This window comes from Lepidochelys kempii, chromosome 4 (assembly GCF_965140285.1).
Source record: "Lepidochelys kempii isolate rLepKem1 chromosome 4, rLepKem1.hap1, whole genome shotgun sequence".
Lineage (NCBI taxonomy): Eukaryota > Metazoa > Chordata > Testudines > Cheloniidae > Lepidochelys > Lepidochelys kempii.
Window position 1 is genome coordinate 66,197,082 of NC_136383.1, and position 25,388 is coordinate 66,222,469.

The window sequence follows — 25,388 nt, forward strand, 5'->3', positions numbered from 1 at the left end:
AGCACAAATCCAGGTTCTCTCACTCCCTCACCCCCCTCCAAAAACCACACACACAAACTCACTCTCCTGCTGGTAATAGCTTATCAAAAGTGACCACTCTCCCTACAATGTGCATGATAATCAAGGTGAGCCATTTCCAGCACAAATCCAGGTTTTCTCACCCCCCCACCGCCATACACACACAAACTCACTCTCCTGCTGGTAATAGCTTATGTAAAGTGATCATTAAGTTGGGCCATTTCCAGCACAAATCCAGGTTTTCTCACCCTCCGCCCCCCCACACACAAACTCACTCTCCTGCTGGTAATAGCCCATCCAAAGTGAATGAATGTTTCCTTAATACATATTGTAAATCAGTGATTATTTAATACATATTGTAAATCAGTGATTATTAATCCGACTTTAGATTTGGGCTTCCTTTTGTAATATAATCCCTTATATAGCACATTTTTTGTTAGTGATTCTTTTCATGATTTTAATGGTTAAAAGTTAATGTTTATGTTTTAGTACATGGTAGCTAATGTTCTATCATTTTTAAATATGTAGAATTCAGTGTCAAAGGAAGTCTATTTTATGTAGTTTAGATATACTACAGTTTTGCCAATTTTGTACGGTTATCACTTTGAACATAAGGTCTGATTAGTGTCAGAATGCTTATCGCAGATAATTGGCATCTTGGTCAACTAAAAGTTGTTTATGTTGGAAATATAACCTTTGGTGGTCTACATTTCTTCACTCTGTTTCTTGCTATATTTCTGTGTTGAGTTTCTGTTTAATGGGATCCTCTTGTTCAAATAGTTCATTTTAACTGAGCCTCTTATATTGTGATTTAGAAAAGCTAGAAATCTGCTTGACCATCAGGAAAATGACTAAAAACACTTGCCATTGCCTAAAATTATATCTTCCATTTAATAATTAGAAGGGTCTGTATTCTCCAATTTTTTCCCTAGGAACTTGGCATATCAACATCATGGTGTTTCTAGCGTTTCACTGACTGGGGTATGATCTACTAATTCAGTGCTTTATTTTTTTGCCTGTAATGTAGGTTTATTTCAGTTCGAATTATGATTTGTGTTTCACTTTAAAATTCTGTGACCATGTCAAACTTTCATTAATGCACAGAGGGTTGAAGAGGAGACGCTGGTAAAGAACAGCAGTGCGTGTAAAGATTACCTCATTGAAGCTATGAAGTATCACTTACTGCCAACTGAGCAACGAGCATTGATGAAAAGTACTCGAACCAGACTGAGAACACCTGTAAGCCTTCCAAAGGTAAGATCTCTAACTTCTAACTAGCTGCCTTCTTCATATTCAGTTTTGTCTAAAGTCTGGGATGAAAGTGTAACGCTGGATAGGGCTTTAATTGGGGTTCTCCATTAGACAGTCTTCCTACTAGAATTGTTCACCATTGAGAAGGGTGCAACATGGTAAGAGCTTAGATCCTAAACTGACTGACAGAAACGTTTTATGGAGTATAAAACTCATAAATGTCTGTGTTTTGGCTCTTTAAGGAAAATATGTTGTAGAACTGTACCATTTTGAGCCCACAGAAGTTATGGTGCTGCCGTAGCATCATAGGAACCAAAGTTATGGGTCTGCAGTGGGGACGGGGAATGTAAGCCTGGATAAAATTATGTGATCGTGTCTAATTCTGGAGTATTTTAAATAATCTAATTTGTTTTCAACTAACAATATTTGTTAAATACCTAAGCTCCTCTTCTCTTTCACCAAAATACAGAAGAAGTTTTATCACAGTACTGTTATTCCAACTCAGCAGTGGCAGAATAGGAGCTGGATGTCAATGCCATTCCTCTGACTTTTGCATATCAGTGAAGCTTTACAACTAGCAAGAGCACCAAATCAAAGGCTAGATTCTGCTCTCAGGTGCACATTCACAATCCTCACTGACTTCATCTAGATTCTAGGAGCTGGGCTCTCACACTTGAGGGCAGAATCAGCCCCCAAAAGTTCCCAGAGTATCTTTATCCTGAGCTTCCTGCAGCTTTCTTCAGTTTCAATTTTTTTGACTTTGAATTTAATTGAATGGCCTCTTTTTGTACTACAAGAAAAAGTAAATAGGCATGCCTAATTCACATTCTTTATCATTCATTATTTATTTAACATACCTCCACTATGTTGACTCTTATTTATGTCTTCTCCAAATTAAACAGTCCAAATGTTTTCAAATTCTCTTGATTATTGAAGTCTTGTCATGTGTAATAATTTTTGTCACCCATCTCTGGACTCCTTTAAACCTGCACAATGCACTTTACTAATTAGTTGCACTAGTAAAGTAGCAGAGTAATAAAAATATGTAAAACACCATGCTGAATGTCTGACATTAGAATCTTATCCTGAAAATCTTGAAAGACTTTGGGATGATTTTTTTAAACAGCATTACATTCTCTTCTTCTAAGTAGGTAACGCTGAGTGTTATGATAATCGATATTTACATGCTCTTTCTTCTTTTCAATATTATTTGTTTAAACAGATACAAATTTTGGACAGCAGAATTCTTAGTAAAATTATGCTATGAAGTAAAGTTTCTAGATATTTTGGTCAATCTTTTGTTTCAACATTAATATGAGTACTCCTGGTTATCAGTCCTGTGCTGCTCATGAGAGAGAAACCGACCAGAAATTTGAGTCTATGTAGACATTAGGAGCTATATTCAAAATAGGAGTTTTCCTTTATTTTAAATAAATACTTACCAGTAAACTGGTACTTAATTTCAGTAGAAATTTAAAACTATATAGAAATTTAAACCCCAAAATTATAAACAGTCTCTAATTTGAGGCTAGATTACAGGCATCATTTATTGCACTGTGTCTACTCTGACCATTATAACCACGTATTTATGATTGTCTTTATTACTACCTTGACCCCCTCACCTCCCATTTGCCTGTTTAGCACTGACCCACCATGTGCAGTGGACGGAGGGGAGATATTTATACTCCGTGCACTCTGGAAGGAGCTCTCCCATCAGTCACCAATCCACATCATTCACCCTCCCACCCCTGGAATCAGAGTCTAACCAGATTTTTATGATCTGCTGGTGGCATTGCACTAGTAACCTTTTTTCTTTTGGGATTGGTAAGGAATTTTGCCCTCACTGCCAGATTGGCCAACGCGGGGTGGATTTTTGTCACCTTCCCTGCAGCATGTCAGGGACCTGGAGGGGTGGTAGGTAAGGTGAGGTCAGGATGTTGCAACGTAGTAGATAGCAGTGTGGCAGGTGTCCTGTGCAGGATTTGTAACAGAGGGGCTCTGAACAGGGTTCAAAAAAGAACTAGATACATTCATGGAGGATAGATCCATCAATGGCTATTAGCCAGGATTGGCAGGGATGGTATCCCTAGCCTCCGTTTATCAGAAGCTGAGAATGGGCAACAGGGGATGGATCACTTGATGTACCTGTTCTGTTCATTCCCTCTGGGGCACCTGGCATTGCCACTGTTGGAAGACAGGATACTGGGCTAGATGGACATTTGGTCTGACCCACTGTGGCCGTTCTTATGTTCTTATTCACTGATAATCAGGAGTTGGAAGTGGATTTAGAGGAAGGCATCACCTAAGGAAACTGGGAAAAGGGAGATTGTGGCTCCTAATGCCTGGTATAGTGGGGAAACAACTCCACCTTTTTCCACCCCCCACCCTCTCTTAACCTTCATATGAGGGGAGCATGGCAAGGTCCCAGCAATAAGTTTGGAACCAGCTTGGAAAGCTGACGGCAGACCTCCAAAATAGGTGGAAATTATTAAGGAAAGAATGACGACCTGCACTGTATGATTTATTTCCAGATATATTAAGTGACTAAATTTGTGGCCTAATTAAACTACATCCATTACATCAAATCTTTATTCCTGTGTGGCCAGGGCAATCTGAATCTTTCCCATACAGCATGTATAACAAGGCCAGAATTCCTTTCTGTCTTCTTGCCTCAAATACTGCCTTTGCTGGAAAGATCACAAATTCCATGTTTCAGAAGTCTTTTTATTTTTTCTTAACTTGTAAGATATTAGGCATATATTTGGCTGAAATATCTTTTGATTATGGGCTGTACATAGAAATGTTTTTCTTTAGCACTTTAAAGCCTTTCAAATATTCCCATATGTGCAAATAAGCAGTAAATATTGTTGATTCCCTTGCAGTTGATGATGGTGGTTGGAGGACAAGCACCAAAGGCCATCCGTAGCGTGGAATGCTATGACTTTAAAGAAGAGCGCTGGCATCAGGTGGCTGAATTGCCTTCCAGAAGATGTAGAGCAGGTATGTGATGTATAGCCTAACTGCTCTGTCTACAGCAATATTCAAAACCATGCTTAGTCTTTCTTTACCACTTATTCTACATGCCCTGAGAAGTGCTGAGTATAGATTTCAATGGGAGCTGCAAGTGCTCATCGCCTCTAAAATTCAGGCCACTTACTTAAATTACTTTTTAAATATGGATTTAAATGCCTAACTTTAGATCATCCAAGTTTGAAAATTTGGTCTTTGTCTCTTTGTGCTTTAGTTCCCAATCTGTAAAATAGAACTTGCAATGATACTGAGGATAAATCCATTAATGTGTATGAGATGTTCAGATACTACAATTTTATGTTTAAAGAATATGGAGAGAACCATTATGTAAAAATATTGTTGTTTAAAATGGCATTTAATGTAATACACCTGAGGAGCTGTAAGCAGAGATAAATCCAGCCTGCAGAACATTTTTGCATTAATGTCATGTAAAATTTAATGCTTAAACTGAATAAAGTGTCACTAAAAACCTGGTAATGTAATGCAATCTATATTATAAATTGTTACTTATTAAACACTGATGTGCTGAGAACAGTACAAAAGAAAGTCAGTGGTAAGGGAAAGTAAACTCTTGTTTTTTCAAGGCATGGTGTATATGGGTGGACTAGTTTTTGCTGTCGGTGGTTTCAACGGCTCTTTAAGAGTTCGCACAGTAGATTCCTATGATCCAGTGAAGGACCAATGGACCAGTGTTGCTAATATGCAAGATAGGAGAAGCACCTTGGGAGCTGCTGTATTAAATGGACTCTTGTATGCTGTAGGAGGATTTGATGGGAGTACAGGTATTTTATCTTTAAATACTACTGTGTTGGTTATTACAGTTTTAGCTACTATTGAAATAATCCTGTCAGATCTTCTTATGCATCTTGATATTGTTCCTGGCATTTGAAATGAAAAAGACCAGGAAAGCCAAGTAGCCTTTGGGTAGTTGAACATTCCCTGGGAGGTGCTGGTCCTAGCACAAACTGTGTACTGAGTGGGAGCAATGATCCGTACTCCCACTTGCTAGAGTGCAGGTCCAAAGGACTAAACAGCATCTGAGCCACTGCAGAGCCAAATTCCTTCTCACTGTCCTATTACAGTCCTCTGACAACTCCCTCATGAAAGATATGAGCCTAGGAGCCCCCTTCCTGTGTGCGTGTAGAACAGATTTTCTGTGTGTTTTCTGTAATGCAAATATGCACACTTATTCCTAACTCTTAGTGGTGTCTGAAGTATGTGTGTGTGTGTGTGCGTGTGCGTGTGCACACATGCGATGTGCACGTGTGTGTATGTACATGAATGTGTTGGTGAGCAGAAGGCTGTACCAAATAGCTCATCATTTAAAAAAAGAAAGGGAGAAATTTTTCTGACTCCCTACAAAGACTTTATTCACCATCCCTTATCCAAACATCACAGTATGTTGTGGGCTATCCAAATGATACTTCCCAGGCCACATGTATAGCCATTAATTGTTCTTAGAAAAAAATCTGACTGCAAATCTTAGCACGGAGAATTTCTAAAGACTGGATACTGTGAAGATGTCAATCACAGATTTTGTTCTGTTTTAACAGGTTTATCATCCGTAGAAGCTTATAATATGAAGACTAATGAATGGTTTCATGTAGCTCCCATGAACACAAGAAGGAGTAGTGTTGGTGTAGGTGTTGTTGGAGGTAAGTTTTTATGTCATCCGATAATGTTAGTTGTCTGTCTATGTCGCTGTCTGTACATTTGTAAGATTTTTTTTCTCAGTCAAATACTACATGTACAATAAATATATAGACTGGAAGGTTTTTGCAAAGCAGTCTAGTACTAATTGCAAACATCCAAATGTCCTTGTTATTAACTGAGAATAAGACAAGTACAGTTCTGAAAGTTTCTGCCTTTTCTCTCTGCTCGTGTTCAAAAATCAAGGTAGGGAATGGGACATTCTCAACTAAAAGGATAGATTAGTGGCACATTCAGTCAGTGACAAAGTAGAGGAAAACTTGATGTCTGCAAGTAGGGAAAAGGTTACCACAACTATTTATGCTATTTTCTGCCACATTGCGGAGCAGACTTTAAACTTTGTTTATATTTTTTCAAAACTCCTCTGTGAACATTGTTATTCAGCTTGTGTGGACAGTGCAAAACTGTTATAATTGCTTTTTAAAAGCCACCTGAGAATAGGAAATATTTTGGTCATTAGACTAGGAGATTAGTTTATTACCCCATCTTAAATGGCCTTTAAGAAACATGTAGATGATTATAGCCATCCACTATCACTGGCACAACTTTTAGTAGAAACTGCTTTGTTTATGGTTTATTTTATTTAAAACAAAATATATGTATTCTGCTATATTAGAATATGAATTAGAATATCATATCCGCTTAAAATAACAGGGACCAGAGACGAATACTTCAGGCTAATTGTGTTTATGTAGGACCTCCCCCATAACCACTCTAAATTGGACTGCGAAAAACAACAGTAGAAGGTGTCACTGAATTGATGTTTTGCCTGCTTTCCTATATATAGCACATCAGAGTCTACGTACCTGTGTGTGTGTTAAAATACTTAAATTAATCTGTGTATACTGTGGGGCGGGGGGCTTGGTGATTGCCTTTCTAGGTATTCTGTATGCTGTAGGTGGCTATGATGGGGCGTCACGTCAGTGCCTTAGTACGGTGGAATGCTATAATTCTAGTACAAATGAGTGGACCTATGTGGCAGAAATGAGCACTAGACGGAGTGGAGCAGGTGAGTGAACAAGAATTAACCAAATGAAAGCAAATTATTATATTGCAACCACAGAAACACCGTTATTCCTTAAAATATAAAATACAGGCTGACCCTAATAGGACACTTCAGAATATTTACTTTTATTGTATGGTGGAGTTGACAAAAGCACTGCAGGTTACAAATGCAAAACTGTCCCATACAGTAGGGTTAAATGTTAAATATGCAGGGGTTTTCTACCCCCTTGTTTTAGTACTTTTTCGCATTTACCTACTAGACTTTTTAGGCTTCTTGGTATTATCATACAGAGTAATATACATGGAACGTCACATCCAGTGCTTTTACATTTCCAACTAAACTCCATTAAGCAGCTCATCAAATCACAGAAATCAGATGAGAGGCCTATGTCATCTAGGTCATCCCTTTCTTAGTGTAGGATTGCTTTCTCTAATAGGGATTTCAGTCTAACTTAAACTGTGCAAAGTGATTGGGCTTCCACCACCTCCTTTGGAAAACTTGTTCTGCAGTCTAAGTGATCTCGCTGTTAGGAAGTGTTCTCCTTATATTTGTCCTTAAGTTTCCATTCCTTAGTTTAATCCCATTACTTCTACTTATACAACCTTTGTTTCATCTTGAATAACCCCCTCATTACCTGTTGTTTATACCCTTCAAATATGTCTGGCTGTCATGTGCTGCCATCCCCTGTCATTTAGTCAGGCTGTACACATTTCTCTCTTTTAATCTTTCCTCAGAAGTAAATCTCTTGTATCCTTCTTTGAACTCCCTTCAGTTTTTTCTTTCTAGTATTGAAGTGCCCAGAATCTAAAACAATAATCTAAGTGTAATCTCGCCAAGACGTATGTGTGTGTTTTTGTTTTTTAAATATAAGTCAAAATGCCAGAGTGACATCTACTTCTTGTTTGTTGAGATGATACTAATGCCATTTTGGGGCTGTTATATTGGGAACTCAAGCCAAGTTTGCTGATCATTGTCATCTCTCTCTTTTGGTATTCTAGGTTTTTCCAACTCATTGAATAGTAGTTTATTGCTCCAGATGTTTTCACGTGGTCTTTTCCAAATCAAATTTAATTTGAGTATTTTTCTGCCCATGTTTCTAGCCTCTTCAGGCCCCTTTATACTCTGGATGTCTTCCATAGTGTTTCTAGGCATATCCAATTTAGTATCCAGCAGGAGTTGCATTAATGTGCTTCTTTCTCCTTTTCCGTATGATCAAAAGAAACATTGCTGTAAATAAGACCTAATGGAACTTGGATTCCTAGGTGCACCCCAATAAATTTTCTACCACTTCTCCAATATTATACCTTGCCTTCTATAATTTATTCTATCTTTATTTATTGAACTCTATCAAGTTTCTAATCAATGTAGCAGTACTTAAATCCAATCCAAATGAATTATTTTTGAGTAGTAATTCATGACACTGTATTAAAACATTTACTAAAATCCAAATATTTCATCTACAGAGTTCCCTTCGGAGACCTATTTTGTAATTCTAGCTAAAAAAACCAAGAATTTGATTTGTTTATATCATAAAACTTGCTTAAAGTATTTGATTACATTTTTACCTAAAATTACAAAATTAGTGCATCAAGGAATATGTCATATGTGGATTTTTAGTAAAACATTTTAGTATCTCATAAAATACTACTAATTAAACTACTTCTTTGAGTGATTGCTCATGTCGATTCCAAGTGTGGGTGCGCCATGTGCACAGTCATCGGAAGGTTTTTCCCCTAGCGGTACCCGTCGGATCAGCTGTGGAACCCCTGGAGTGGCGCCCTCATGGCAGTGTATATGGATCCCTGCCGACCCGCCGCCTCTTCAGTTCCTTCTTATCGCCAGTGACAGTCGTTGGAGCAGCTTTCTCTCTCTCTTGCATTGAGCAAGCAATTTCATAGTGGACTGTTATCCGTTTTTCGGTAAATAGCTTTAAAAGTTTTAGTTAGTATTAGTGTTAGTAGTTAGGTTTTAATTGGGGGTTTCCCCCCACACTACCCTTTGCTCCCGCTGGGGACTGGGGCTTGTCTTGGCCTTTGGGTTTCAAGCCATGAGGATCCTGCCTGAAGCCCATACAAAGTGGAGACCCCCATGACTACTGTCTGAAGTGTCTGGGAGAGGCACACCAGTCCAACAGGTGCAAGATCTGCAGGGGCTTCAAGCCCAGAACTATAAAGGAGTGGGACTTTTGGCTGAAGCTCCTCTTAATGGAGTTGGCCCTTCATCCCCAGAGAGCCCAGGCGACATCTTACCCCATGCTCGGTACTTCGGTGCACAGTGCACCGGCCTTGGTGTTGGAGGCTTCAGCACAGAGAAAAGGCTCGGTTAAGGAATCTCGGTGGCACCACCATTCCCCAGCACCGAAGACCGGCTCCAATGCCAGTGCAAGGCACCACTCCCATTGGTCGGTGCCGCACAAAAAGAAAAGAGCAGACAGGACGCTTCCCCACTAAAATAGTGGAGCAAGCAGGCACCAGTGGGGTGAGTCCCACGTTGGGACACTCAGCCTCGGCCCCATCTATACTGGCACTGTCGACTTCAGCCTTGCAGGGAGGTCCGTTGAGTCTGGTCCTGGTGGACTCCCCACTGCAGGAGGACCTGGAGGAGGACATAGGCCTTCTGTCCACACCGGACACATGTTAAGCTGCCAGGGACTTGATCGCCATGACAGCACAGTCTTGATCACCCTCTCCATGGCACCATTCCCCAGCACTGCCTCAATCCGCACCACCGTGGTCACAGAGATTCAGCTATTCTTCGGAGTCAGAGGTGGACTCCTATGTCTCTAGGCTAGCTGGCACGGTCTGAGGCAGGATGAAGGGCAAACGGTGCCTGTGATGTCCTGGCCCCCACAGTGGCAGGGGCCAGCCCAGTGGCCCTTTTGAACACCATGGGCCTACCACCAAGCCCAGGGGTTGGGCTCCAGATCCCTGTCCGTGGCCTCGGAGGTTTGGATCCCTCCTTCAGCCACCTCGGCAACCCAGGAGTCTCCCCATGGGCAGGACACGGACGTCCAGGTTGGTGCTGGGCACCACCGTTATCCCCTGTGCTGCTCAAGGTGTCACCACTCAGGGCGACTCCCATGAGCCAGAGGGTCAAGACGACCCAGTGCCCCCGAGGGCGTCGTCCTCGTCCACCCCAGATGAGGTGGTGGTGGGTACCTCTACTATGCTGCCTTCCATAGACTCCAGGGTGCATCAGGACCTGCTGAAGAGCGTGGCCCAGAACCTAAATATGCAGGCAGAGGAGGTCTCTGAGGAGACCGATCTGATGGTAGACATTCTGATCCCTGAAGAACCTTTGAAGGAAGTGTTGCCCCATATCAAGACTATCCAAAACACCACTAAGGTGTTGTGGCACACACCTGCCTCTATCCTCCTGCATGGTCAAGGGTGTGGAATGCAAATTCTTTGTGCCGTCCAAAGGGCACGAGCGGCTCTTTACCCACCCGCAGGTGGGTATGCTGGTGGTGGAGGCAGCTAACCACAAGGAGCAGCAGGGACAGCTGGGGTCTTCCCCCAAATCCAAGGACACTAAGAAGCTGGACCTCTTCAGTTGGAAAGTGTACTCCACTGTGGGGCTCCAGCTTCGCATAGCAAACCAGCAGGCAGTATTCAGCCGTTACTGCTACAACTCCTGGAATACCTTGGCCAAGTTCCAGGAATTGCTCCCCACGGACTCCCGCTCGGAGTCTGGCACAGTCTTGGAGGAACGCAAGGTGGTCGCAAGGATCTTGCCACAGGCCACCTTGGACTCGGCAGATTTGACTACATGCATGATGGCTACTGCCATAGCCATGAGGAGCAGCTCATGGCTCCAGGTCTCATGAATACTATGCCCACATGAGATCAGAATACTATCCAGGACCTACCCTTTCACTGCTCTGGGCTCTCTTCAGAGCAGACCGACTCTTGGCTTCTTGGCTCGGGGACTTGCCCTTAAATCCCTGGGGCTACACAGGCTGGCCCCCGCAGCGGAAGCCAGTCAAACCTCAGCCCACCCGCACGCTTCTACTCTGCTCCTCCCAGACAAGATTATAACAGGAAGCGGGGCAGGAGTAGCAGGAGGCGCCTCTCTCAATCCTCCTTTGGCCACGGCCAAGCGGTGGTGAAACAGCCCTCGGCCTCAAAACCAAACTGTTGAAGATGCACGTGAGGATGGAGCTCCAGCCCAACTCCCGGATCCTTCCCCTCTCTTTGTGAATCATCTATCCCATTTCTACTGTGGTCTCAAATAACCTCAGACCGATGGGTCTTGAGCACGGTAGAATTGGGATATTCTATCCAATTTTGTTCCCTTCCCCCTTTGCATGCCTCCTCCCCCCCTCAACAGATTCATGAAGAGATTGAAGTTCCGCATGGTCTACCTGGCTTCCATCATTCCCTCTCTGGATCTGGGGAACTGGTACGCTGCCCTCGACTTGAAGGACACGTACTTTCACATGTCCATAATCCTGTCCCACAAACGACTTGTGTGCATGACTTTCCTCAGGTGTGGCCTCATTCTTAACATGGCAAAGTCAACCATAACCCCTACTCAGAGGATAGAGTTCCTTGGGGCCCTTCTCAACTCCACCCTGGCCAGAGCATCTCTTCCGGGAGCTTGTTTCCTCGCCATGAACGCCATCATAAGATATCAGCAGATTTCCCAACATGACTCTATGGAATTGCTTAAAGTTGCTTGGGCACATGGCAGCTTGCACGTCTGTGGTACAGCATGCCAGAATGCGGCTACGTCCCCTTCAGGCTTGGCTAGCTCTAGTTTACAGGCCGAACCAAAACCACCTAGACAGACTGGTCACTCTTACTGCTCAGGTTCTTTAGTCCCTACGATGGTGGCTCGACCCGCAAACAGTGTGTGGGAATACCCTTCTCCAAACCTCAGCCGACACTGTCACTAGTCACAGATGTGTCAGCAATGGGATGGGGAGCGCACCTAAGCGATCTCAGGTCTCAGAGTCAATGATCCCAGTCAGAACTTCCACTGCACATCAACGTCAAGGAGCTGCATGCGGTGCACCTCGTTTGCCAGACGTTTCAAACCCATCTACAGGGCAGATGTATATCGGTACTGACAGTCAATATTCTATATAATGTTCTATATAAACAGACAGGGTGGTGTTCACCTCAGCAGGTCTTTTGACGGCCATGAGTGGTCTCTTTGCCCAGACATCACCATAAACATTTTCCAGAGGTGGGGACCTCCCCAGATAGACCTGTTCATGACATGGCACAACAGGAAGTGTCAGCAGTTCTGCTCCTTCCTGAATCACAGCCAGGGCTTGCTCGCAGACACCTTTCTCCTGTCCTGGAAAGGGCACCTGCTGTACGCATTCCCGCCGTTCCCACTCATCCACAAGGTCCGACGAGACAAGGCATTGTTAATATTGATAGCACCAGCATGGCCACATCAGCACTGGTTCACCACGCTGCTGGACCTGTCAGTGGATACGCCTATAACTCTGCCCCTGATTCCGGAGTTGATCACACAGGATCATAGCTGCCTCCTGCACCCCATCCTAGAGTGTCTCCACCTCACAGCATGGAAGATCCATGACTGATCCTGTTAGAACTCATGTGATCAGATTCCGTTAGGCAGGTGCTCCTTGGCAGCAGAAAACCTTCTACACATGCCACTTACCTAGCTAAGTGGAAGAGATTTTCAATTTGGTCCATTGCAGGCCTTGACTCCCTTCATCTTGGACTATTTACTTCATTTAAAGCAGCAGGGGCTGACAGTGTCATCAATAAAAGTGCACCTGGCCGCGATTTCAGCTTTCCATCCCAGCTCAATGAACCGTTCAGTATTTGCTAACCCTATGGTTGGATGCTTCCTCAGGGGGCTAGACAGATTGTACCCTCAAGTAAGACAGCCGATTCCCCCATGGCATCTTAATTTGGTGCTCTCGAGATTGATGGGCGCTCCCTTTGAGCCCTGGCGACTTGCTGTCTCCTTTACCTCTCTTGGAAGGTGGCATTCCTCGGGGCTATGACTAGGAGGGTATCTGAGCTCAAGTCCCTGATGTACGAGCCCCCTTATACTGTGTTTTACAAGGATAAGGTGCAGTTGCAGCCTCACCCAGCTTTCCTCCCAAAGATGGTTTTACAATTTCATATGAATCAGGACATTTTTCTGCCAGTGTTCTTCCCTAAGCTACGTGCCACTAACCGAGAACGTATGCTCCATTCCTTGGATGTCAGATGGGTGTTAGCCTTTTACGTCGAGCGGACGAAGCCATTTAGGAAATCAACCCAGGTCTTCGTAGCAGTTGTGGAGCAGATGGGAGGGTTACCGGTGTCATCCCAAAGGATCTCTTCTTGGATCATGGCTTGTATCAGGGTGTGCTATGACTTAGCAAAGATGCCGGCCCCAGTGTGGACAGCTCACTCCATGAGAGTGCAAGCTTCATCTGCAGCTTTCCTGGTGCAGATCCCTATTCAGGACATCTGCAGGGTAGTGATATGGTCATCTGTTCACACCTTTACGTCACGCTACGCCATCACACAGCAGGCTAGAGACGATGCCTCATTTGGTAGAGCTGTGCTACAGTCTGCCACTCAGTGAACTCCAATCCCTCCTCTGGGGGACTGCTTGGGAGTCACCTACTTGGAATTGACATGAGCAATCTCTCGAAGGGAAAAAAAAACCCGTTACCTACCTTTTGTAACTGTTGTTCTTTGAGATGCGTTGCTCATGTCCATTCCAAGACCCACCCGCCTCCCCTCTGTCAGAGTATCTGGCAAGAAGGAACTGAAGAGGCGGCAGGTTGGCAGGGACCTCTATACCCTGCCATGAAGGCACCACTTCAGGGAGCTCCACAGTCGACCCAATGGGTACTGCTAGGGGAAAAACTTTCCGATGACTGGGCACGCAGCGCACACACACCTACTTGGAATGGACATGAGCTTGGAGATGAGAAGCAGATTAAAAACTGGCCAAAGGATTATAAAAAGGGCACTAATAAATATTAGTGATATCTAACACTGTACTAAAAATTATGAGGGAGTTCCTTCTCCTCTCCCTGACTGTTTTGTGGAAGCTCATTTATAGGGGCCTAATCTGGCAGACAAGCTTGGAGTTACCAGCTTGGGCCTTGCAGGTGAGTTAGGTAGAGAAACACCTCTCTTCCCATGGTTACAGCATCGCTCTGGGACTTGGGCATCCAGCTATCTAGAGTGGGCTGCAGTGTGCAGGAGCAGAGGCAGATACGTAGGCAACTAGGAAACTTTGTAGGCAAAAAATTAGGTGCTGAGCTAGTTTAGGCACCTGCACAGATCAGCAGCAGTTGAGTTGGGGTTTTGTGAATCTCAATGGGACCTGGTTCTAAGATTTAGACACCTAAAGTTGTAGTTAGGCACCAAAGTCCTTTTGTGAATCTAGCTCTAAAAATGTTCAGATTTTTTTTTCTCTTACATTCCATTATTTTACTCAGAACTGAAATTCTTAGCTGGTAATTGCCAGGACCACTTTTTTCTAAGTTTTGACTTTCAGCTGCCTGATCCCTTTAGAGCCACTACCTCTCAGCTGATCAGCATAGGGATGGAAGTCATATCTGCTCCTGGCTACAGCTGAGAGGAGTGCGCTGCACCACACAGGGATGAGGATCTTAAATCCCATGTCCTCTGGGCCTTTTGGGAGGGGTAAAGGGTAAGACAAGGACCAGGAAAATGGGTAGGAGAAGAAAACAAAATAACTGAAAATGCAAGAGGACAACAACAAGAAGATACAGATGGAAGGAGTAAGAAATGAGGTATGACTTGTATATCCGGGTTGGTGGAGGCGTAATAAAGGATTGACCAAAGGGGAGTGGGAGACAGTATTAAAAAGTAATATGTTAAATGGTTGGGTTTTGAGAAGTAAATATAGTAAACAATAAGGCCAGCGGCTACAGTAGGGTGGAGTTAGGGAAGAGAGATGGGACAAAATAGCAATGAAACCCAATCTTTTTATATATTTGGTTTGTCTATATGACTGCATCTCAAATTTGTGATAAAAATCTCATCCTTCCTCAGGCCCTCTCATATTGAAAGCCGTACAACATATATGCTGTGTCATAACTCTACACTAAAGTGAGATCACAGAGCAGGAGAAAGAAAAGTGATACAATGTTGCATTCTGATCGATGTTATAGCCATAAACAATAGCAACCAAAATATCCATTAGCTGAACTGAATGATAGTCCATACTGAGTATCACTGATAAAGCAATGGATAACATGATTTTATAATGTTGGTATAGTGATGTTTTATGGTAGCTATTTTTTTAGACTTTTATTACTTCCTAATTATTCCAGTCTCCCTCCTTTTTGGTTTTCTTATTGAAGACAGATATGAAAATTTAAATATTAAGTATTTCAGCAGAGGTCATGTCCCTCTTTATGTATTAATGGCCTTACTATATAATATATTTTCCCCAAAGTATATTGTTGAAAATCCTTGATAGTCACCTCACACTTTGGCTGGACAAACTGGAGAAATGTCTGAAGTTAATAGGATGAAATTCAGTAAGGACAAATGCAAAGTACTCCACTTAGGAAGGAACAATCAGTTTCACACATACAAAATGGGAAATGACTGCCTAGGAAGGAGTACTGCAGAAAGGGATCTGGGGGTCATAGTGGACCACAAGCTAAATATGAGTCAACAGTATAACACTGTTGCAAAAAAAGCTAACATAATTCTGGGATGTATTAGCAGGAGGATTGTAAGCAAAACACAAGAAGTAATTCTTCTGCTCCACTCTGCTCAGATTAGGCCTCAACTGGAGTATTGTGTCCAGTTCTGGGAACCACATTTCAGGAAAGATGTGAACAAATTGGAGAAAGTCCAGAGAAGATCAACAAAATGATTAAATGTCTAGAAAACATGACTTATGAGGGAAGATTGAAAAAATTGGGTTTGTTTAGTCTGGAAAAGAGAAGACTGAGAGGGGACATGATAACAGTTTTCAAGCACATAAAAGGCTGTTACAAGGAGGAGGGAGAAAAATTATTGTTCTTAACCTCCGAGGATAGAAAAAGAAGCAATGGGTTTAAATTGCAGCAAGGGAGGTATAGGTTGGACATTAGGAAAAACTTCTTGTCGGGATGGTTAAGCACTAGAATAAATTGCCTGGGCAGGTTGTGGAATCTCCATCATTGAAGATTTTTAAGAGCAGGTTTCCATACACTTGTCAGGGATGGTCTAGATAATATTTAGTCCTGCCACGAGTGCAGGGGACTGGACTAGATGACTTCTCGAGGTCCCTTGCAGTCCTATGATTAACTTTTTCTAACCATATCTTTTCTCTGAGCGCCATAACTGATCCTGTGTATTCCTATTTGGTTCCCTCTCCCTTTTCATTTGCAATATAGGTTTTATTTTAAACTCTTAATCTTTTGTGAAGCCCTTTATGAAACCACATTTGGCCAACTCTTATAGCTTACATTTTTTTGTTGAGCAGTCAGTGCCATCATTGTCTCCTGGGATTCCTCAGCCAACTTCCATACTGGTGAATTTTAATATTTCTGTTTGTCATACATTACTTACTAGTGTCTTAACTCCAAAAACTTTCCTTTCTGAAATCTTCTATGCTAATACTGTTTTGTTCTATTATCCCATTTCTTATTATAGTGGTGAATAAGCAGCTGTTATCACTGGTTCCAGGTTTTCCTAGGATTCTCATATTTTCAGTTGGTTCATACTTATCAGTAAGAAGTAGATCCAGTCTGACTTCACCTGTTCCTTGAGTCGCTCCTTATAGATTGATAAAGTTGTTCTTAACATAAAGATAAATATACACTAAGATGTTTATTTGACACAGATCTGGGTTCTGTACCCCATGAGTATGGAATCCTTTGGGTTTTTGAGCACCTTTAGTGTTGGTTCAAGGAATGTTTAGTGTTATCCACCAGTTTGTAGCAGATGCCCACTGTAGTTTCCTGGTTGTTTGTTCATTCATTGTATGTTCATGCCCAGTGAAGTATTCCATAACTTCATTGTCAGCTTGTTTCAACATACTTTTGATAGATATGTAGTGCCTCTCTTGCACCTCTTCTTTTCTTTCTGCTGTGTAGATTGTACCCAGCTCTATTTAGATTCATTTATATGGCTCATCTTGCCTGGTTTCCATTATACCACTGGATCATAGCCCATAATTTAGTATAATTTCTAACTGGTGCTTACTTCCAGTACTCTGTATTTGCATAGATATTCAGTACATTTATTCTTTGCTTATTTCTAATCTTCTGTTGCAGAACAGCTCTAATCTTTGTATGCTATGATAAGCCCAGTCACACAAGGCCTCTAATCAATGTCTTGCCTTTACCAATTTGTAATCATTTCTTTAGTTTAACATGTTCTAACCCACATTTCTTTTGAGAGGGTTTCTAACTCTGATTGTGAAATAGGGTTTACATTTATAAATACACTCTGTACTGGCTTTCCCTGATACTCAGTCATAGCCATTCTTCTATTGATTTGAGTGTTTTTGTATTTTTACAGGTGTTGGTGTGTTAAACAACTTATTGTATGCAGTAGGTGGTCATGATGGTCCTTTGGTTAGAAAAAGTGTTGAAGTATATGATCCTGCCACCAGTACATGGAGGCAGGTTGCAGATATGAACATGTGCAGAAGGAATGCAGGTATATACTGTAGTTTAGAAATATTGTTCTTTAAAATGCTATTAATGTGGCTATGTATCTATTCTGTACATGCTTCTACCTCTCTTTAATATTTTCTGCTTCTTTACTAAAGCCTCAAAATGGAAGGCATGATTTCACTATGTAAGCAAGCAAATAGGTGTGCGCTTTCTGTAAACTTCTGTCTTATTGCAGCTATTTTCCTTTTTAATAGGGGTTTGTGCTGTATATGGCCTGTTATATGTAGTTGGAGGAGATGATGGTTCCTGTAACTTGTCAACAGTGGAATATTATAACCCAACAACTGATAAATGGACAGTTGTGTCCTCTTGTATGAGTACTGGAAGGAGCTATGCAGGTAATGGGTATATAGTTTTTTAAACTGCTCACAATTACTTTGAAAGTAGTACCTCAAGTGAGTTGTGTGACAAAACATCCGAAGAGTAAAATGTCCCAGGTAAAAATCTATTGCACGGAAAGACCTGTTTTTTAAAGTATATTTTGTACAGTTCCTGGTCCTGGTCCTGGTCCAGAATTAGGGCTCCTAATTATCATAATATCTATCACCACACTATCATAATATAAATAAAAATATTATTTCTTAAATTCATTTAAAAGCAAAATATTGTACTAAAATTGTATGAAAAATCTGGTTGTTTTGGATAGCACACTTTATTTTCTTCTCGGTATTCACTAAGAAGTACAATTTATGTTAAAGCGGCTGGAAACTTACTTTAGGATCTGACTTTGGGGGGAGCAGGACATTCTTTAAATGAGCCTGATCGTTAGATGTGCTGGGAATCCACCCACTGAAAATCAGATCCCTTTGAGGATCTTGGCTCACATTTTTGGGAAAACAGAAAATGGGTAATATAAACAAGTGCATGATAGAGATGTTATGCTACTGATAATCAAACTGAATTAATGGTGAAAGGTTAATCTTTGTGTTGAGTAACACGGGTTGAACATTTTTGGATATTTGCCTTAAATTAATGCACATATAGATATATATTTTTGATGGGTATAAATCATTGTATGAAATCTTGTATTTCTTGTAATACTTTTGGAAGTTGTCTTTTTTGAAAAAACGCGATCACATAACTTACACTTTAATCTTGTGATTCTCTTATTCTATAGGTGTTACAGTTATTGACAAACCATTATGAACAGCGAAAAGATTTTCAACTTAATTATGTGCTAAGGGCCGGCTTCAACAAGTGTTTTTGAAGTGACTGAGAATCAAAGCACTTCTCTACTTGTAGCTGCACATTGAGTCACAGTGGAAGGTGTGACGGTCTGCAATTACGTATGACAGATAATGAAGATTACTCTAGGTAGAAGCAACGTGTAGGATTATTCTGCATTGAGCAGCAGCTGACTGAATTTTTATAAATGCTAGTGGACCACAGTTTTTATTTGCAAGGCCTTCGAACAAAAAATCACTTTCAAAAGGACCAATTCATGTCAGTTGTGACTGACAAATGGATTATTCAGTGAAGAATGGTAAAGTGATGTGTATTCTGGTGAAAGTAAATTTTTGTCTTATTTTTTCCCAGAGACTGTAGATCCATGAACTGTAAGTCTTCAGGATGGGTATTGAATCCCACTTCAGTAGTACAAGCTGGCATGGGAATAAACATGTTTTGTTTTTAATAACAGTTTTCATTACATGAATATAGTGTGTGTGTGTGTGTATGTGAGAGTATAGGTTGCTTTCCATTAACACTCTTCAGAACTTGATTATATTATTTATAATTGGCAAAGTACTTTGAACTATGTCAGTACTCTATGTTGTAAAACAGGGTTGTATTTTTTTTATAACAATGCTTAACACTACTAAATGCCATTTAAAGAGAATGGAGAAGACACAGCATTTCTTGAATGGTATAATGCCAAAATCTTTTATGAAAAAGTTTAGTTGCCTGTACTTATTTAAGATTTTTCTTTGTTTAATCTTGGTCATGTTTAGGTGAATTCCTTTATTACCTTTTTATGAAAAGGTGGTTATTTGGCATGAACATAACTGCAAGTTTATAATGAATGTATGGAATTCAACTGAGCTTGCATGGTATTAAGAACTATCTATGTGTAACTTAGCTGCTATTAACAAATATGAAAAAACTTACTCTATGTGCCCATGTTTGTGGAGCAACTATCGTTTTTATTCATGGATGACCTTTTAAATATGACCAAAACTATTGTACGCTTTGAGCTATTTTCTTTAAATAATAAAAGTTTGTATATTTGTTTCATAATGCTAAGGAGTTGGTTAAAACTTGTTTTGAGAAACACAAGCTTCACAACAAATACATTTGAGATCAACAAACGGTCAAAAGTTGTTTGGAAAAACTTGTGTTAACCTAAATACAAGAATAAAATGTAAGTGATTTGAAGAGGGGACTGCCAGGCTGTAACAGTGCCTTTGTGGGTTACAACAGGGAATACCAAATTCAGGACAAACTGCTGAGAAATAGGGCAGACAAACCCCAAAACTGGTGGTTATTCTCCCATAAGATATACCAAACCAGCAACGAAAGCAAACTTCTGTTTCATCACACTGCCTAACAAGAAGTCAGAAAAGCAGTTTCCTTAGGCATTCCAGTCCTGGATTTAATATCCAGGCACAAGAGTTAAAGATGAGTGGTTATTTAAAATCAGTTTTATCAAACAAAAGGTTCTTCTGATTCCAAAGGACCAGCCACATACCCAGGTTAATATACAACTCGGATCTTACCAAATAATCACACTGTTGCCAATCCTTTAGTATCTAAAATCTAAAGGTTTATTTATAGAAAGAAAGAAAGGTGAGAGTTATAAAATTGGTTAAAGGAATCAAATACATACAATAAATGCAAAGTTCTTGGTTCAGGCTTGTAGCAGTGATGGAATAAACAGCTGGCTTAAGTCAGGTCCCTGGTTGCTTCCAAATGATTAGAAGGTCCTCAGTCCTGTGGTTAGAATGCTCCCATTAGCATAAGTCCAGACGCTTGAGCGGGAAATAGGGAAAATGAGGATGTTTCCAGCACCTTTTATAGCTTCTCTCAAGTGAAGGGAATCTCGTTGTTATCACTGTGGAAAATTACAAGTAAAAAATGGTGTTTGGGGTCACATGGGCAAGTCATATGTCCATGCATGATTTTGCTTAGTCATACTAGGAAAGTCCATTAAGTGTAGATAGGCATTTCCCATGGTCCATTGTGAGTTAAATGTTCCTTGATGAGCCACTTAATTTGAATAGTCCCTTCAAGATGTGCAGGCTAAATACCTTGTGGGCGTTACCCCAGGAGCAAACGTTTGAAATCCAGGTATAGAGCCAATACTCATAACTTCAAATACAAAAATGAAACATGCATACTAATAGCATAATCATATTCAGCAAATCATAACCGTTCATAGACACCTTACTTGACATAATTTATACAAGATTTGCTGTAATTATGTAACAGTGGTAGCAACAATGATCTATATGGTCATAGTTTAATATGATAACATTACACAGGCTGAGGAAATAGGTACTGGAATATAGAACCTTTCATTTCTAGGTTACCAATTCAAATCCACCCCAGGTAAGTAACAGAAAATTACCACCATCGGATGGAAGGTTTTTTGGCCCATGATAGCTCTAAGGGCATGTCTACACAATTAGTTGCGGCAAGCTGGGGTGCAAATCTACCCCCACACTAGCCTGCTATGGGCTCTCTGTGTGGTCTCTGCAGACATGTATTAACAGTTGGGTAATGCACATTGATCTCAACCCATTTCAAAGAGGACCAAATGAACCAATGAACTGTTATTACGCATCAGCAGAGTCCAAGGCAGGCTAGCGTGGGGTAGACTCACACACCAGCTTGCTGTGAACTGAATGATCATGTAGACAAGCCCTTAGTAGGTGGTCTCTGTCCAGTTCCTAGTGAACGAGTATCCATGTCACAAAACCACCACCGTGGTTTTACTCGTGGTCAATAACTAGGGCTCTTCGGTGCTACAACAATACAAATGATTAACATGGTTGAGACACACAGGTGATATCATGGAAGCAAGCTTATACTTCTGCTGGCTGTACTGTATATATTATATGAAGTTGAGGATTGCAATTTCCACATTCTAGTTTTCACCAACACTAAAATTTCCTTTATTTTAAAGAAAAGATAGAATAGAACACAAACTCCACACAGTACAATAGAACCAATTTGATAAAGGTCAACCTGATAAAATGGGACACTATTATTTTACCTGAAGAATGATTTCTTCTTTAAAGCTAACATAAAATTCTCACTCCTGAACTCTGATGGACTTGAATTCACCTAGATTTTTTTTACTTCAGTAAGGTGGTAGTGGCAGTTACAGTGTATGGCAAGAAGAAAGTCAAGGAAAGTGTGGGCCCTTACTGAAGGAGGGAGGCAACCTAGTGACAGAGAATGTGGAAAAAGCTAATGTACTCAATGCTTTTTTTGCCTCTGTCTTCACAAACAAGGTCAGCTCCCAAACTACTGCACTGGGCAGCACAGCATGGGTAGGAAGTGACCAGCCCTCTGTGGAGAAAGAAGTGGTTCAGGACTGTTTAGAAAACTGGACGAGCACAAGTCCATGGGGCCGGATGCACTGCATCCAAGAGTGCTAAAGGAGCTGGCGGATGTGATTGCAGAGCCATTGGCCGTTATCTTTGAAAACTCATGGCGATCAGGGGAAGTCCCGGACGACTGGAAAAAGGCTAATGAAGTGCCCATCTTTAAAAACGGGAAGGAGGAGGATCCTGGGAACTACAGGCCAGTCAGCCTCACCTCAGTCCCTGGAAAAATCATGGAGCAGGTCCTCAGGAATCAATTCTGAAGCACTTAAGAGGAAAAGAAAGTGATCAGGAACAGTCCGCATGGATTCACCAAGGGCAAGTCATGCCTGACTAATCTAATTGCCTTCCATGACGAGATAACTGGCTCTGGATGAGGAAAAGCAGTAGACATGTTGTTCCTTGACTTTAGCGAAGCTTTTGACACGGTCTCCCACAGTATTCTTGCCAAAGTTAAAGAAGTATGGGCTGGATGAATGGACTATAAGGTGGATAGAAAGCTGGCTAGATTGTCAGACTCAACGGGTAGTGATCAATGGCTCCATGTCTAGTTGGCAGCCAGTATCAAGTGGAGTGACCCAAGGGTCAGTCCTCGAGCCCGTTTTATTCAATATCTTCATAAATGATCTGGAGGATGGTGGGGATTGCACCCTCAGCAAGTCTGCAGATGACACTAAACTGAGAGGAGAGATAGATATGCTGGAGAGTAGGGATAGGATACAGAGGGCCCTAGACAAATTAGAGGATTGGGCCAAAAGAAATCTGATGAGGTTCAACAAGGACAAGTGCAGAGTCCTGCACTTAGGACGGAAGAATCCAAGCACTGCTACAGACTAGCGACTGAATGGCTCGGCAGCAGTCTGCAGAAAAGGACCTAGAGGTTACAGTGGACGAGAAGCTGGATGTGAGTCAACAGAGTGCCCTTGTTGCCAGAAGGCCAATGGCATTTTGGGCTGTATAAGTAGGGGCATTGCCAGCAGATCGAGGGACGTGATCGTTCCCCTCTTTTCGACATTTGTGAGGCCTCACCTGGAGTACTGTGTCCAGTTTTGGGCCCCACACTACAAGAAGGATGTGGAAAAATTGGAAACGTCCAGAGGAGGGCAACAAAAATGATTAGGGGACTGGAACACATGACTGAGAGGCTGAGGGAACTGGGATTGTTTAGTCTGCGGAAGAGAAGAATGAGGGTGGATTTGATAGCTGCTTTCAACTACCTGAAAGGGGGTTCCAAAGAGGATGGATCTAGACTGGTTCTCAGTGGTAGCAGATGACAGAACAAGGAGTAATGGTCTCAAGTTGCAGTGGGGGAGGTTTAGGTTGGATATTATGAAAAACTTTTTCACTAGGAGGGTGGTGAAACAGTGGAATGTGTTACCTAGGGAGGTGGTGGAATCTCCTTCCTTAGAAGTTTTTAAGGTCAGGCTTGACAAAGGCCTGGCTGGGATGATTTAGTTGGAGATTGGTCCTGCTTTGAGCATGGGGTTGGACTAGATGACCTCCTGAGGTCCCTTCCAACCCTGATATTCTATGGCCTACCTTTCCACTCAGCATGTGCTACCAACTGCCACCATCTTAGTACCTAGAATCTTCCAGTAGTTCCTCCTTGACTTCAGTCAACAAGGAGTCTTCCAACAGGTAGTACATCCAACTTTTGCATCAGTTGTTGCTGCTTTTATTCTCATCAAACCTCCATTCCCACCCCCCCCCCCCCCCATTTGTCTCTCTGGGTCTTCTCTTTTGTTGACCAGCCTGCCAGTCAGTTAAGTCAGCTCATAATAAATATTTTGGTCACTACTGTGTTTCAGTGCTCTGAGTTGTTGATTTAAAGAACTAATAGATGTGACCTTTCTAATTTCAACTGCATTATTCAACTCAGAGAACATCGTGCTTCAAGTGCTTGTGTGTCTCTCTTCATATTCCACTCTTGCACCTTATATGCTTGAACAGAGACATTTAGATAGCAGTGTCATTTGGGGCCTGGCATGCTCCCTCAGTGTCCTCATGCCCCATATTGAAGGCACGAACGTCAGAGTGGCCCAAACACCCCTCAGTTCTTTCTCACCAGCTGTGGCTGCAAGCCAGAGCTATTCAGTGTTTGTGTCTTGATATTGTCTCTGAAATTATTTACCTTAGACAATGTAGATAGTCGTGTTAGTTGCCAATCCCCAGCACTGGAAGAGGGAAGCTCATTTGAAATATTGCGCTTATTCGTAGTTTTGTAACTGGTAAATAGATGCCCAGTTAAATAACACCTAATATTACTTCCTCTATGGTGACAATTTGAAATTAATCAGCAGAGGTAGCTGACCTGTTTTACAGATAAGTACCTCTTGACTCTCAAAGGAGTACGATTTAAGGCATCACAAGCAACCACAAAGACAGAAAATCTAAGTGGCCACACCCTGTGAATAGTGTTAACTCCCTTGTCAGAAGTATGAAACAGGCCAGGCGTACATCAAGCTACTAGCTGAGGCAGAGACAGAAAATATCAAGCTCCCTCCAGTGGGGCCTCAGCTGCACTAGTAAAAGGCAGGGACAGCTCTCCCCCCTTGGGCTAGTGGACCCAGGTGTTTGCCTGGATAGCCCGGAGTAGAACCACGCTGTGCCTGCTCCATGGGGGGCCTGAACCCCATGGAAGCTGGCCCTGACACCACCCTGTTGGAATTATTTGAAAGTAATATTATTAGGGGAGACAGGACACTAATTTTAAGCAGAAATTCCTTTATTAAGCCCACAGCCCAAATAGTATTTTATACAATGGCTCTGACCTTAACAGCAGTTCTCAAACTGTGGGTCAGGACTGTGTTTTAATGGGGTCACCAGAGCTGGTTTAGACTTGCTAGGGCCAAAGCCTAAGCCCCACCATGCAGGGCAGAAGCTGAAGCTGGAGGGCTTCAGCCCTGGACAGCAGGGCTCAGGTTACCAGACCCCTGTCTGGGGCTGAAGCTCTTGGGCTTTGCCCACTCCCATGGCACTGGGGTCGACTCAGGGTGAGGCAGCAAGCCCGGTGCCTGTAGCGCTTTCCGGGGGCCCGTTACTTTATCCTCCCCCCGAAACACGGCTCCCACGGTGTCCTGCCGCTGCGGGCTGGCCGGGCCCCCGCCCCAGCCCCCAGGAGCGCACCAAGCTCGCTGTCTTCTTCTCAACCACATTTACGCCCGCGTTAATCACCCCCACAGCCCCCTCC

General features: G+C 42.2%; 1 protein-coding gene across 9 annotated transcripts in view; it reads left to right on the forward strand.

The window, feature by feature from the left end:
• Positions 1-19,886, forward strand: part of KLHL2 (kelch like family member 2) — a 105,470-nt gene extending 85,584 nt beyond the window's left edge. For 8 of the 9 annotated variants that reach the window (XM_073341545.2, XM_073341543.2, XM_073341542.2 and 5 more), the window contains 8 exons: positions 1,123-1,272; positions 4,152-4,269; positions 4,884-5,081; positions 5,853-5,954; positions 6,890-7,018; positions 17,494-17,634; positions 17,846-17,989; positions 18,769-19,886. In XM_073341545.2, the coding sequence (XP_073197646.1) occupies positions 1,123-1,272; positions 4,152-4,269; positions 4,884-5,081; positions 5,853-5,954; positions 6,890-7,018; positions 17,494-17,634; positions 17,846-17,989; positions 18,769-18,797 (1,011 nt within the window). In that variant the 3' untranslated portion in view covers positions 18,798-19,886. The remainder of the gene's footprint in view (positions 1-1,122; positions 1,273-4,151; positions 4,270-4,883; positions 5,082-5,852; positions 5,955-6,889; positions 7,019-17,493; positions 17,635-17,845; positions 17,990-18,768) is intronic. The other variant, XM_078852498.1, reaches the window with a different exon arrangement.
• The last annotated feature ends 5,502 nt before the right edge of the window (positions 19,887-25,388 follow it).